Source organism: Pteropus medius, unplaced genomic scaffold (assembly GCF_902729225.1).
Source record: "Pteropus medius unplaced genomic scaffold, Ma_sr-lr_union100, whole genome shotgun sequence".
NCBI lineage: Eukaryota > Metazoa > Chordata > Mammalia > Chiroptera > Pteropodidae > Pteropus > Pteropus medius.
In genome coordinates, this window is record NW_024349800.1 from 2,205,873 (window position 1) to 2,219,039 (window position 13,167).

At 44.9% G+C, this 13,167-nt stretch overlaps 1 protein-coding gene across 5 annotated transcripts in view; it reads right to left on the reverse strand.

Moving 5' to 3' along the window:
• Positions 1-13,167, reverse strand: part of SRGAP3 (SLIT-ROBO Rho GTPase activating protein 3) — a 239,674-nt gene that overhangs the window by 52,249 nt on the left and 174,258 nt on the right. For 4 of the 5 annotated variants that reach the window (XR_005658157.1, XM_039886636.1, XM_039886638.1 and 1 more), the window contains 2 exons: positions 10,741-10,825; positions 4,319-4,346 (listed from right to left, as the gene is read on the reverse strand). Coding sequence is in view for 4 of the 5 variants with exons in the window: in XM_039886636.1 (XP_039742570.1) it covers positions 4,319-4,346; positions 10,741-10,825 (113 nt within the window). In the remaining variant the exon portion in view is untranslated. Of the gene's footprint in view, positions 1-1,712; positions 1,800-4,318; positions 4,347-10,740; positions 10,826-13,167 lie in introns of all 5 variants that reach the window. The other variant, XM_039886640.1, reaches the window with a different exon arrangement.

Here is a 13,167-nt window from a genome sequence, read left to right on the forward strand (position 1 = left end):
GCTCAACTCTGTAGGTATGACTTCATTTTACAGAGGCAAAAACTGAGGCCTAGAGAGGGGAACTGGCAGAGCCAGGCCCCAAACCCAGGCCTCGTTGGCTCCAAATCCAAGCTTTTTCCCACTAGGCCAGTCATGGAGCCTTAGGGCACTTCTTCATTTCCAGCCAAGGACTCATCCATCCCATTAACCCTTGCCAGCAGAGGACCCGTGGGGTCGGGTTGAAAGTGTCTTGCTTTGCTTTAGGATCTCCATTCCCTGTGCTCCAGCTTTGGCAACAGGGAGAGGAAACCGCACCACAGTTCACCAGGAACAGTGAAACAGCCACAAACACTGGACCAGTTTCCAGAGTTGTTCACCATGCATATACCTGTGTCGGCTTATTTGCTCATCTTTCGCCACCCAAGTTGGCCTGACTCAATGCTGCCAGCCTTCCAGGGCAAAGGGCTCTGAGGTTAGGAGGAGCTCCCCTCACTAAGAGAAGCAGTTCATTTTCAAATGGTTTGGTTCACAATTTGGGGAGCAACAAGTTGGGGTATCCAGCCTGGCACAGATAATGTCCACATGTATAATAAGCAAAGACCTAATCCCCCAAGTCTTGATTGATTTCTGTGAATGGGCAAGAAATCTAATGGACTGCGGAGCCAATTGAGGTGAATGAGAGTCATGCTGCCTCTCATTGGCTCACTGGCCTTGTTGTGTGTCGCTCAGTAGCCCAGCCATCCTGGAAACTCTAACCAACTTCTCCTCGGCGTTGGGGTATTGAGCAAATGCTGCTAGCTCCAGGACATGCATGGGCAAAGACACAGTTGATCCAAATATCATGCCACCCAAACATTGGAACCAAAATAAAAAGCACAGACCAAAATCTTGAAAAGAAATAACAGGCAAGATTATTTCAAGCCCACCTTGGATCTTTTGTCAATTTGGTTAGCTAAGTCCATGTCATTTCTTTTTTGTAAGGTACTTATTTTTTGAGGGTACGGGTATGTGGGGCTGGTATTTCTTAGAACAGATCTGCTTTTGAATTTCCAAATGCCAAAAGACAGTGCTAAAATGTGACATAAGGCCATAGGTTTCAAGTCTTGGAATTAGGAATAATGAGGATAGCAACTTCGCCACCTGTTTTCATAGTGTTTTCAGTTTCCGTTTTTGAATGTTCTCAGATTATTTCCTTACTTCGCATTGTATGATACCCTCACAACAACTCTGTGAGGTAGGCAAGAATTATTAAACTCATTTTAGACATAAGGCAAATGAGCCGATGAAAGATTAAGAAACTTGCCCAAAGTCATGGGATTAGAATTCATTGATTCCTACTCCAGGTTCCAGTGTGAGTGTGAAATTGAGAAATTAATTTTATCACAGGACATCCAACAGTAGCATTAAATTATCTGTTAAACTCCAATGGCCAGCAAAAGTAGAGACTCTTAATGCAGGGTTTGGACACCAAATATCAAAAACTCTTGGTGTCCAGGTGGTGGTGGGTTTCCTCAAAATAAGTCCTAAGGACTTTTTTTTTCTTTAAGTTTATAAAATAAAGAGAAAATAGGATACTTCTTCCCATTTCTCCTGCCCAATCAAGAAAGCAAAGGACTATTGGAATCACACCAAGATTTCTCTCTTCGTGTGATGCTCTGTGTACTGACTAGACTCTCTGACAAGGAAACGTAGCTATCCCAACTTTGCATGACATCAAATCGATACCGACTTACTGAAATGCTGGGTGGGGCACAAAGTGGGGAGCAGGGGGGCAGCTCAGCCAAGGAAAGTGGGGCAGCCTAAGCCTTCCATCTCTTCTGCTGCTCAGTTGCAGAGCAAAAAGGAAAGAAAGAAAGAGAGAGAGGCAGGGAAAACAGGAACAGAGAAAGCCACAGAGAGGAGGAAAGAGAAACCAGAGACCAATGCCCCCTTTCTGCTTTTCAACCAAGATGAAAATTAACATATGTTGGAAACACAGGAATTGGCCTCAAAATTTCTCTGTGACCAAAAGGACAGTGATTAAAATCTTCCTTAGACAACCTAATAGACATGGGCGTCAATGTCCAAAAACGGCAGCAATGTTGTAGTTCAATAGTGGTCAGGCTCTTGGAGGTTGTAAATTGGGTTGTATCTGTTTGGACAGTAATCTCCAGCCATCTCACCTCTAATCCATACCATGGGGGCAAATCAACCTGAGTTAGGGAAGCTAGTCCTACTTTGAATAAACATAATCAAACTTTATGGTTGCATCTGGCTTTGAGAAGTACCATATACTTTTCAAGTGCATTATTTTGTTTGTTCAGCCTAAATTACAGGATTATTAAGAATTTGGTCTAGTCTAAGATGAGGTTCTTAAAGGGTGAGAAAAATATAATGTGTTCTGGCCCATTACAAAAACTGGTCCGTCTGTACAAGGCCTGCAGCTACCTGCCTGAGGGGACCTGCTCAAATGACCATCCACACTACACTGACCTGGGACAGGAAACTATGGAAGACACAGAGAGCCACAGTACAGAAACATCTCACCCAGGGCCTTTCAGATTAATTTAAAAACCATTTCTGAGTTGACAATTCATTGCAGAGAAAGTTGAAAATGATTTTTGGAAGTAAAGGGAAGCTTTCAGTTTACTAACCAAGTTGCCTTTGACCTTGGCCAAGAGCCAGAGTGCAGATGGCTGAAATATATCTAAGTGGGAGGCCTGGTAAACCTAGCTTGGATTTCTCAGGCCCTAGGTCAAAGAGGGTGTAGAAAACAACATTCTCAGTGGGCTATACAAGAAAAGCAAAACAAACAAACAAACAAAATCTCAACTTTTCTCTGAGGTAGACCCTGGGATCTGGCCAAACATTTGATTACAGATCTTTCCTGCAACCTGCTGGAACAATCTTCTCATGTAAATTCTAGGAATGAAGAGGAAGTGAGGGATGGCTCATTTTGTCTCCCATTTGTTTCACTATTTGCAGACTTTGGTGTAAAATGTGGCTTCTGTTGTTTGGGGACTATGACAATACCCTCTTGCCAGAATAAATAAATAAGTCAGGGATTTGTTTCTAAAAGGTTCTTAGACAGTGATCCTGCACATCTGCTGACCCATATGCTAGAAGGTCATTGCCTGGCATTCTGTATCATCCTGATGTTCCCAGACTGCCCAGGACTAGAGGAACAGCTGCCCAGGCTAAGCTTCTGGAGAGCCCTCAGTCTCCGTTATCCTGGGCCCAGCAAACTGAACACCCCAGAGCTTTTTCCAAGCCTCTTCCCAGCCAACTCCCTTCTAGATGAGGAAAGAGTTTAGGGTTTATCCTCCCTCTTGCCAAGTATTAAAGCTTTCTAGGAGTCTGGGCCACTGGAAAGAATTTGTGGAAAAAGGATATCGTCAGTTCGCTGGGCCCAGAATGAGACAAAAGGTAGCCCTCCACTGCCACCTCGGGGAAAGGGCAGGCCTCTGGGCAACTGCTGAATGTATACTGGGCAGTGGGGTAGCTATTGCTGGGAGCTCAGAAACAGATAGGCTCTAAGGCACAACCTGGGCAATGACAGGGCTGCTTATGAATCTAAACTCTCTGAAAGTAGCAAAAAGGTCTAGTCGCCGAAAGTCTGCCTGTCAGCTGTCAGCTGCCGAGTGGAAAGTGTTCACTGGCTCTGGTCTGCTCAGGGAAAAGCGCAAAGGATAATGTTGAGCAAGCTGGAGAAAAAGCAGAAGTTGCCCGTTTGTTATTTTCCCAGCAAGGGACTCTGCATCAGTTCATCCAAGTGCCAGTGAGGTCCAAAGCCAGGGTGCAGGCAGTAGAGGCATCTGTGCACAAGTACGTGGGTATGCGCATGCGTATGCCCAGATGTGTGCAATTCCAGCCAAATCCAAAGCCTTGGCAAATGGGGACCCTAAGCAGGGTTCCCCACTTCGGCTCAGCAGTCGTATAAACAGATGGGGAGATAAGTCAACAGCAACCCCACAGCCTCTGGCCTCTACTGGTTCCCTTCAGCCACTCCGCAATATATTACTGTCCCACCCAATGGATTGTGCTGTCAAAGGGGAGATACCCCACTGAAATCAGCTCTGAAAGCTCCTCCCCATCACCAGCCTGGAGGGGGCGTGGCTTCAGTCTACGGCTAGAACCAGCAGAACAGTCCAAAGGGCACATTCTCCTCCCCTCTCAGCATAGCCACACCATCCCCTCGGGACAGTGATGAAGAGCTGTCCCACTCTGAGAATACCTCGGCTTGTCTAAGCTCTCACCAAAGTCTGTCTTTCCAGCTTTCCTCCACTCCTGCTCCTCCCACCTCATCCCACTCCCCACATAAGGGCAGCAGGCAAGCAAAAACAAGATTGCCAGCTCTTACCTGGTGGTGCCACATTCTGCTCTCTCCCCTAGAAAGAAAAGTATATACTGATGTTTAGTTGTTTTAACCAGAAAACATTCATTTTTTTCTAAAAACATAAAACAACTGGTATTAATTATTCGCGAAATGGAGAACCGAATCGTTCCTAAGGTATGGTCTGTTGGAAAGAACCGTTGCCTCTTAATAAATCCCCAGTTCCTCCTATTCGTAGGACTATGTTTACATACATATCTTTTTATTGTTCATATACTTTTTTTAGTGATTTTCAAACTATAGCGCAGATGGCATCAGAATCACCTGGGGCCCTTGTTAAAAATGCAGATTTTTGGGCTCTCCCATGGGCCTTCTGAAGCAGAACCTCTGAGATAAGAACATTTCTGGACAGTTTTTAAAAATGGAATCATGCACTATGTGCTCTTTTGCATTCTTTCACTTAGTATAATGCTTTTGAAGTTCGTCCATATAGCATGATTCAGTACTTCAGTCCCTTTATGGGTGCAGTAAAGAACTTCTAGGCCAGTGCTGTCCAATGGAAATATAATGCAAGGCACAATTTCTAGTAGCCACATTACAAAAAGTAAAAAGAAACAGGCATGATTAATTTTAATAATATATTGTATTTAACCTAATATAGCAAAAATATTATCATTTTAATATGTATTAATATAAAAATTAATAAAGTATTTTTTATTTGGGGAGGACTAACTTTTTAAAATCAGGTGTTTGTTTTACACATCTCAGTTCAGACTAGCACCATTTCAGGTGTTCACATGTGGCTAGTGGCCACAATACTGGACAGCACAGCTCTAGATTCGAGAATCCCATCCAGCATTCACATAAAGGGACTTTTTAAAAGAAAGAACCAAGCACACAATGTCAATACATATCTGCCTAAAAAAAAAAAAAAAAAAAAGCTGAATGGGGCTGAGGAGAGAAATGAGGGGAGCTGGAGTGTAACAGAGATCTGAAAATAGAACTTGGAGTAGATTGACACACAATTCCTTAATTCCTGACCAAAGGCACAAGCAGTTACAAGAATGACTGCAGTTGCTTGTGTTGGAGCCAAAGACCAAAGCAAGAAAGGAGAAAAGTTACTTAAAACAGACAAATGTGTTCTATTTGGTTTGTGTGTTTGGGGTCTGGAGTAAATTTCTACCGGATATCAATTTGAGGTAAATTTTCATGCAGTCTCAAGACTCTGAGTTGGAGCCAATGGTAACCCATGAGAGGGGTGAGCCAATGGCCTGCCCTGACTATAAAGCACATCATTCCCCTCAGGGCTGCAATTAATTCACAAAGGGGACTAGGAGGAATTTCCTGCTCCACCTCTTGGTTCCAAATTATCTACTTCTCCACGTGCTCAAATGGGCCAGTCACACTGTCCTTTTAGTTCTGACTCACCACAGTCCTTCCCACCTTTGCCCTTGCTGTTCCCTCTGCCCCAACACTTTTCGTGGCTGACACCTTCTTCTTCATTCTCAGCCCAAATGGCACTTTCCCTCAAAGGCCTCTCTGATCACCCAACCTAAAGCAGATGCCCCCATTGCTCCCCTGACCCCCACCCACCACATACACAATTGTTTTCTATCTCAGCCCAAATGTTCCATTCATGGCACTTATCATGCTTATAATTCTTTATTCAGTAGTTTGTTTACTGTTTGAGGTCTCTCTTCCCCATGAAGGCAGAAACCTTGTCTGTCTTGTATACTCTGTGCCCCCAGTCCTTGCCACAGCACCTGGGCTTTTGAATAGATGGATGGACAAATGAATGAACAGACAGGGAAGGGAGGGAAGAAGTGGGGAGGTAGAATCAAAGGGTTTAAGTCCTGCAGTGAAATGTCAGCACACACTCAAGGCGAGGAATCTAATCTATGCTGCTTCAGCTTTAGACCACCTTCCAGCTCTCAAGAACTCCATTACCAACATCTTTCAGAATCTGCTGTCTCAACTTCTAATAAATATCAGAAATCAAAAATGCTCTGCCCTTTACTTTATGAGAACTGTTAGGATGAGAAAAAAATATTTTATAGTTGGTGGCTTGGTCATTTTCTAGAAGGTCAGACTGTCTGGTCCTGGTGGACATTTTGTTCTGTAATGGGCTATTATATCTTGGCCTGAAAAGGTTATGTCTCCTCCTTTTTATAGACAAACACTATTCATCCTTGAGGGGCTTTAATAAATTGAAAAACCACCTATAGCTTGGGTGTAAGCCCTGGAGCTTACAGACTACACAGAGCCATAAAAAGGTCAGAGATCTAAGACTCAGAGATGATAAACTAAGAATTCTCTGGCCAATAAAGCAACATAGCAACAGCCAAAGGTATATAAGGGTGGACATTCTTTTTCCCAAGATGTAGCAGTGATATCATTTCTAACAAAAAATGCCAATTCGTGGGACACTTAGAAGCTTTTTTGACGTGTGTATCTGGGGTTAACTGTGTTCAAAAATTCACTTCTATGTGAAGGTGACCCAAAAGATTTTGTTTCCTCTAACTTGTGGTTTCTTTCAGCCATGCTGGCAAAGCAGTACTTGAGAAAAATTCAGGCAGTTGATAGCAATAATCATTCTTACTAAAAAAAAAAAAAGAGGGGGTGGTTCCATAGTGTAGTGCTTAGCACATCTGCTTTGCACACGGAAGGTCCTGGGTTCGCACCCCAGGTGGAGCCATGGACCATACCCCGGGTATGCAGGGCCCGGATGCACACAGCAAGCGCGTGGGAGGAGCTGCCCCACGTTCAGAGATCCAGTTCTTATGGGGGAGATAGCAACATCCATGGGAAGTGGGAGGAGAGGAGGGGAGAAAAAGTATCTTTTCAGTCAAAATATTCCACTTGGCCCATTTCGCACCTGTTTTTCTCAAAATTTTCAGATTGTCCCTCCACAATCGAAATAGCCCTCAGATGACATAAAAAGGTCATTGATGCAGGTATAACCCTACCCTAGCCCCATTCTTAAAAGGGCTTTCTAACGAATGAGTCAATGTGCTCAGGTAAGGGTGAATCATCTCGTAAGACATGAAAAAATAAATCATCTAAAATTCTGAGCTCTCTCTGGCCTGTTTATTCCATGCCCCCCTTGCCCAATGGGTGATAACTTTATCAATCTAAGTCAGTACAAATTTTCCTACTCACAAATTCTCCCTTTTTACCCAATGCCCTACAAATCCATCTATACCTTTATCATGCAGTGAACAAACAAAAATGACTAAAGTTTTGGTCTCAGCTTCAGTTTTTTCAGAAATTCTATAATTTATTAACTGTAGTTAATATAGTTAATAATAACATATCAATATTCATTAATCGTGAGCAGAACACCACACTAATGTAAGATGTCAATAACAAGAGAAATTGGACACGGAGTACACAGAAGCTCTGTACTATCTTTGCAACTTTTCTGTAAATCTAAAACTAGTCTAAAACAAAAAAATTTATTAAAAAAGAACCTCCCCAGAATTGACCAGTCTAATAAGACCCATCTCGGTTATCGAGAGCAGCACAGTGGGCCTTTCCACCACTGGCATACTGGAAAGCAGGACTATGGCTGTTCTCCTAGGTGCCTCTTTCTAAAGCTGCATTTTCCTGTATCTTTTTGGTGCTGTTCAGCTCAAAACTCAGAAGAAGGACTGGTAAATCATACCTCAGAGCAAGGTGTAACTGAAGGCTAAATACATCTGGAAGACAAAATGGGTCAGGAGTTATGCCCACCAAAATGGTAATTATTATTTCGTTAAGGCCATTCAGGCCAGGGCAGTAATAGAAGGTTGCATCTGAGAGTGCTCATGGGGGAGCCAGAGAGAAGCACTTTGTCATCTGGGGTCTTATTTTTTAAAAGATTATCTAATTTTCTAAATCCAAAGCATGTGATTTCAAAAATACAAGTAGCTACCAGCTCACATTGACCTGCCTTTTGTTACATGGCTCATGAGAAACAGCCCCCAGTCTTTGGCTCTATGACCATAAAAACCAATCCTCCTCTTTAATGCTGGTTGTGGAAGCTACCCCTCGTCGCACACGCATCCAAGCTCCTCTCTAAGATTTCCCGTCTCTTCCCTTTCACTCTGTTCTTGCTGTTTTGGGTCCCTCTTTGTTACCCACACTCCTCCATGGCCCCACTCACCTGGCCCAATACTGAAATGTCAGGATAGGCAGAATGTAGAGAGGTCGGGAGAAATAAAGAAAAGACTCATTGCAACTCATTTTTTTCCCCACCCTTACCCCTCAGTTAATGAGTTCTGACAAATGTATATACCCATGTAGAACCAACACCCAAATCGGGTTATAGAATATTTTCATTACCTCCACAGTTCCCCAGCTCTCACCAGCTAGAACACGTGAAACTATAATCTATGGTGACAGAAATCAGATCAGTGGTTGCTTGGGGTGGAGTATGGGGGGAGTGACTGCAAAGAGGCCTAAGGCACCTTTAGGGCAATGAAGATGTTCTGTATCTTGATATGAGTGGTTACACATAGGCATTTGTGTTCATCAAGACTGATTTCTACATATATATGGGTGTATCTTACTGTATATAAGTTATACATCAACAAAGTTGATTGAAAATGTTCCATTGATATTAATTTTAAACCCCTGGTTATTCCTCCAAACCCTGGTCATTTATCTTCGTTGAAGCTTTCCTAGCTCTCCTGGGTCCATGGTGATCCCTTCTTCTCCTGACTCACAGCCCTCAGCCTGAACCATTCATTTGGCAATTCATCCAGTAGTTCTGTGACAATGTTATCGTTACTAAGTTTTTTATGAATTCATGAACTTTCTCCCAGCTCGTTTATAAGTGCCTTGGGGCTGTTTCCTCTGAAGCAAAGGGCTCGCCAATGCCAAGCATCTGCAGATCCTGGCAGCCTGCTTGATAGTTGCCAAGTGGGCAGGGTTAAGGAGGTCTTGTGTGGCCGGAGCACAGCCACTGGGATGTGCACCCACAAGAAGAAGACAGTGATCCAATGAAGAGCAAGGACATGCTGTGGGCGGCAAACACTCAACAGCCAATAAATGCCAGCCCCATGCCCCAGCACAACTCTCACCCTGTAATGCTCTTCCTGCTCCCCAAAAACTCATAGGTGACCTCTAGACCTGCTTCAAGCTGTCATTTCAGGATCTACTGGAATCATCACCTTGGAAATTGCTTTCATCTCTCTCCTTCTGGCTCCCTATTTCCTGGACCCCATGTCTCCTTTCCTTTTGGTGGAGCACATCCTTCAGCCAGTAGCCCTCTCTCCAAAGAGGACACAGAATACTCCTGAGTGTGAAAGCTAAGGGTGTTCCAAGCAGGGCCCAGCAGCTTCATAAACCCCAGGTCAGCCCCTACTCACAGCTGAGCCTCACACCAAGTCCCAAGGTCACCAGGACTTGCTATAAACCATCCTGATCTTGTGTCCTAGTTCATGTTATGGTGACCTTTCCATTCAATATTCATTCAGTGACTATTAATTGAGTGCCGACTATGAGCCAGGCACTGTTCTAGGCTCTGGGGAAAATTAGCAAGGAAGTCCGTAGTCTGATTGATGATATAATACTGTTAGGGGTGGGGGGCATGACCAAAGACAATAAGTAAGTGAACAAATAATACATAGGATGATTTCACATAGTGATGAATGAGATGAAGAAAATCAAACAGAGAGAATGTTGGAACAGAGGTGGTGATTCCTTGACATCAGGTGGCAAGGAGAGTCTCACTGAGGATGTGATATCTGTGCTGACAGCTGAAGGATAAGGAACCATCCATACAGAGATCTGGGGTAAGGGCATGGGAGAACAGCATATGCAAAGGCCCTGGGGCAGGAATAAACTCAATGAATTTTGCAGGGAAGAAAAGAGCTGAGTGTGGCTAGAGCATAGTAAGGGAGCGGAGAATGGTAGATGATGAGGTCAGCAAAATAGGTGGAGATTAAATAACGTAAAGCCTCGTGTGTCATGAGGGAAGTTGGGATTTTATACCAACCATCATTGGAAACTTTGGGTAGTTTTAAGCCTAGTCCTCAGACCTCTTAAGGACCACACTCTGCCTTACATATAAGGTTTTTCTTCTTCGGACCTGGAATCCTGGCCAGACACTCCAATACTATTCCTGGCAAAGAGTATCTGCTAAAAGCATCAGAGTGGACCCCTGTGTCCCTGAATTCCTATCCCCTATCTATTGGGGGCTCCTTTATCACTTTGCCTTGAACCGTCTCCCACAACCTAAACCAACATTTGTATTTGCCCCTATTTTCTGCAACCAGACCAGACCACTCTCAGCATCTGTTCCAGGGCTGTAGACCACAGACTGCAGCAGCCTGCCCAGTCCTTGAAGGTAGCCCCAGTACCAGGCTTCATTCTGCCAAGTACCCATGTCTCCAGCTCACAGGGCCACAACAAAACCCAGCGGGGAAGACAGCCCCTCCTCGCAGGCCCTCCGCCACCTGACTCACCTTCGCCCAGGGTCTGCTTGAGTAAGTCGTGCTTGGCCTGCAGCTTAGTGATGAGGTTACTGCCATTCACGTATTCCTTAAATTTCTGTAAGACACAAGGCACAAGGACATGACAGATTGCAGGGCCAAGTCCCACAATCTCTGCCTCTGTAATGCAACTCCGGGGCAGGGAGGTCAAAGGGAGTTTGCAACACCCTCAAGGACCCCCGTGTGGGAAAAGGGGGCCTTTGCATCTACTCATTTGCTCTTCTCCGTCAGATGCCCAGCTCTGCCAAGCATGGCTGCCCAGTCTTGAGGGCTTCAGGCATTTCGAGTCAGTTTTGGGAATACAAAGAAAGCTCAGGGAGCAGTGAAAGGCGCTTTTGTCAGGTGAGGACTGTGGGAGCTGTGAGCAGAAGGCTTCTTTAGTCATCAAAGCTCCACCGTGCTTTTGGGCCAAGAGCAATGAAGACAGGATGGTCCTGGGCACACACAGCTGAGGCAGAAGCACTTCATCGGAGCTGTCAGAACAAGTCTTTATTTCATCCAGCCCCCAGTCTGGAGGAGGAAGGGCTCTGCGGGCCCCTAGAGACCCTCACATTAAAATAATCTCAACTGCATTGAGTAATATGTTTTCTTCTTTTTACAGATGAGGCAGGTGAGGTTGGCAAAGGGAAGAGACATGATCAAGATCCCAGGGACCCCAGGCTGTCTCTAATTCAGGGGCCTGGCCAAGCACAATGCACTTTGAAGCAGTGGGGACAGACAGGGCCCACTCAGAACAGAAATGCATCTACCTGCCCCAAGTTTAGCCAGGCCTCAGCCAAGCCAGCAAACAGGTACCAGCTTTCTTGCTCCCTACTCCTGCCCCACCCCTCACCACCTCCAAACCACCCAAACACAGGGCCAGAGCCCTCCCTGCTGGGGCATGCCTTTGCTGGACACTTCTGGATCCAATTCCTATAGCTGGGCCTTGCATATTGTAGGTGCTGAGGGACTTAGCTGAATTCCTGACTTGGTGAGGCTAAAGTAGCAGAGTAGGGAGAGAGATAACAAGCTAATAACAAAAAATGTAAGTAAAATACACAATTGGTCAGATAGCAGTGAATGCTAAGAATGAAAATAAGGCAAAAATTGGGGACTGGAAGTTGGGGCAGACCTCACTGCAAAGTTGACATATGAGCTGAAGGAGGTGAGAAAGTGGCCATGTAGGTACATGGGGGGAAACAGCATTTTAGCAGACAGGGATGAATGTGATTGCTCCAAATCTGCCAGCAAGTTTCTCACAATGAAATCCATCCTATTGCCCCAGCCAGAATGCTCAGAAAGGGGTACAGAGGAGCTGAGAAGTGAGCCACAGAGGCTCAGGACACCCCAATATGACCTGTAAATATCTGGAACATCACTATCTCCCTATTGAACACAATTGTAGGGGGCAAGATCCATGGGGTGTGGCGATGACATGTGCACAGATAATATTGAGGTCACCTCAACCTGGCCCCACCTCAGTGGGTTTCTGGAATGGCTGGGCTGATGCGAAGTTGTGGTGTCCCCTCTCTTTGGCCATGGTTCTTCTTAGCTCCTAGGACCTTGTCCCTTGGTCATTTAGAGTCACTCCCCCTTACATCCACAGAGCACTTGACAGTTTTCAAACATGTTCATTTGGTCTTCACCACAATTTTGGATGGAAATGGAGGGAGCACCACCATTCCCAGAGGAGACAGGAGCTCAAAGCCACTGCCACTTAGTGTGTGACCTTGGGTAGATTACTGCACACTTCTCGGCCTCTACGCCCTCTTCAGGGAAGAATGAGAGTAGACTCACAGTGTTTCTCCAAGTGTGGTGCAGGGACTAGCGGCCTCCTACCCAGCCAAGGAGGGGTTCAATATGCAGATTCCTGCTCTGGAGTACTGAGAGCCTAACTCCTCAGTTTACATCTGAGGAAAACACCACAGAGGCCCAGAAATGTTCGCATTACCAGAGCCCCACCTCAGAGAGGGTGGTAGTCTGGGAATCTGTGTTTTAAACGAGCTTCCTACATGATTCAAATGCACACTTTGGTTTGATAACTACTCACCTAGAGGCTCTTTCTGAATGCTTCTAGTAGTAATGCCCCCTATTTTTATCATGTGTGAGAATTCATTCTAAAAAAACACAGCAGGGGTTTAAGGAGACATTTTCTCCGCCATGCCTCACTGCCCCTGGTAGTTGAAGCTCTCATCCCAAACACGTAACTCAAGCCTTGATGGGTTATTCACTTTCACCCAGGAGCTCTGGGGCCTGTGGGCTCTGCCTACTTCAAAGTTTCACCCAGGCTTCACATATGACCCATGAAGGAAAGAATGACATCAAATTGTACTGATGTCTAAATTAAAAGAAATATTATATCCTTCAAAATACTCAAAATAATGTCACAACATTAACTCAGGAGTTGTACTAGCTGACCAA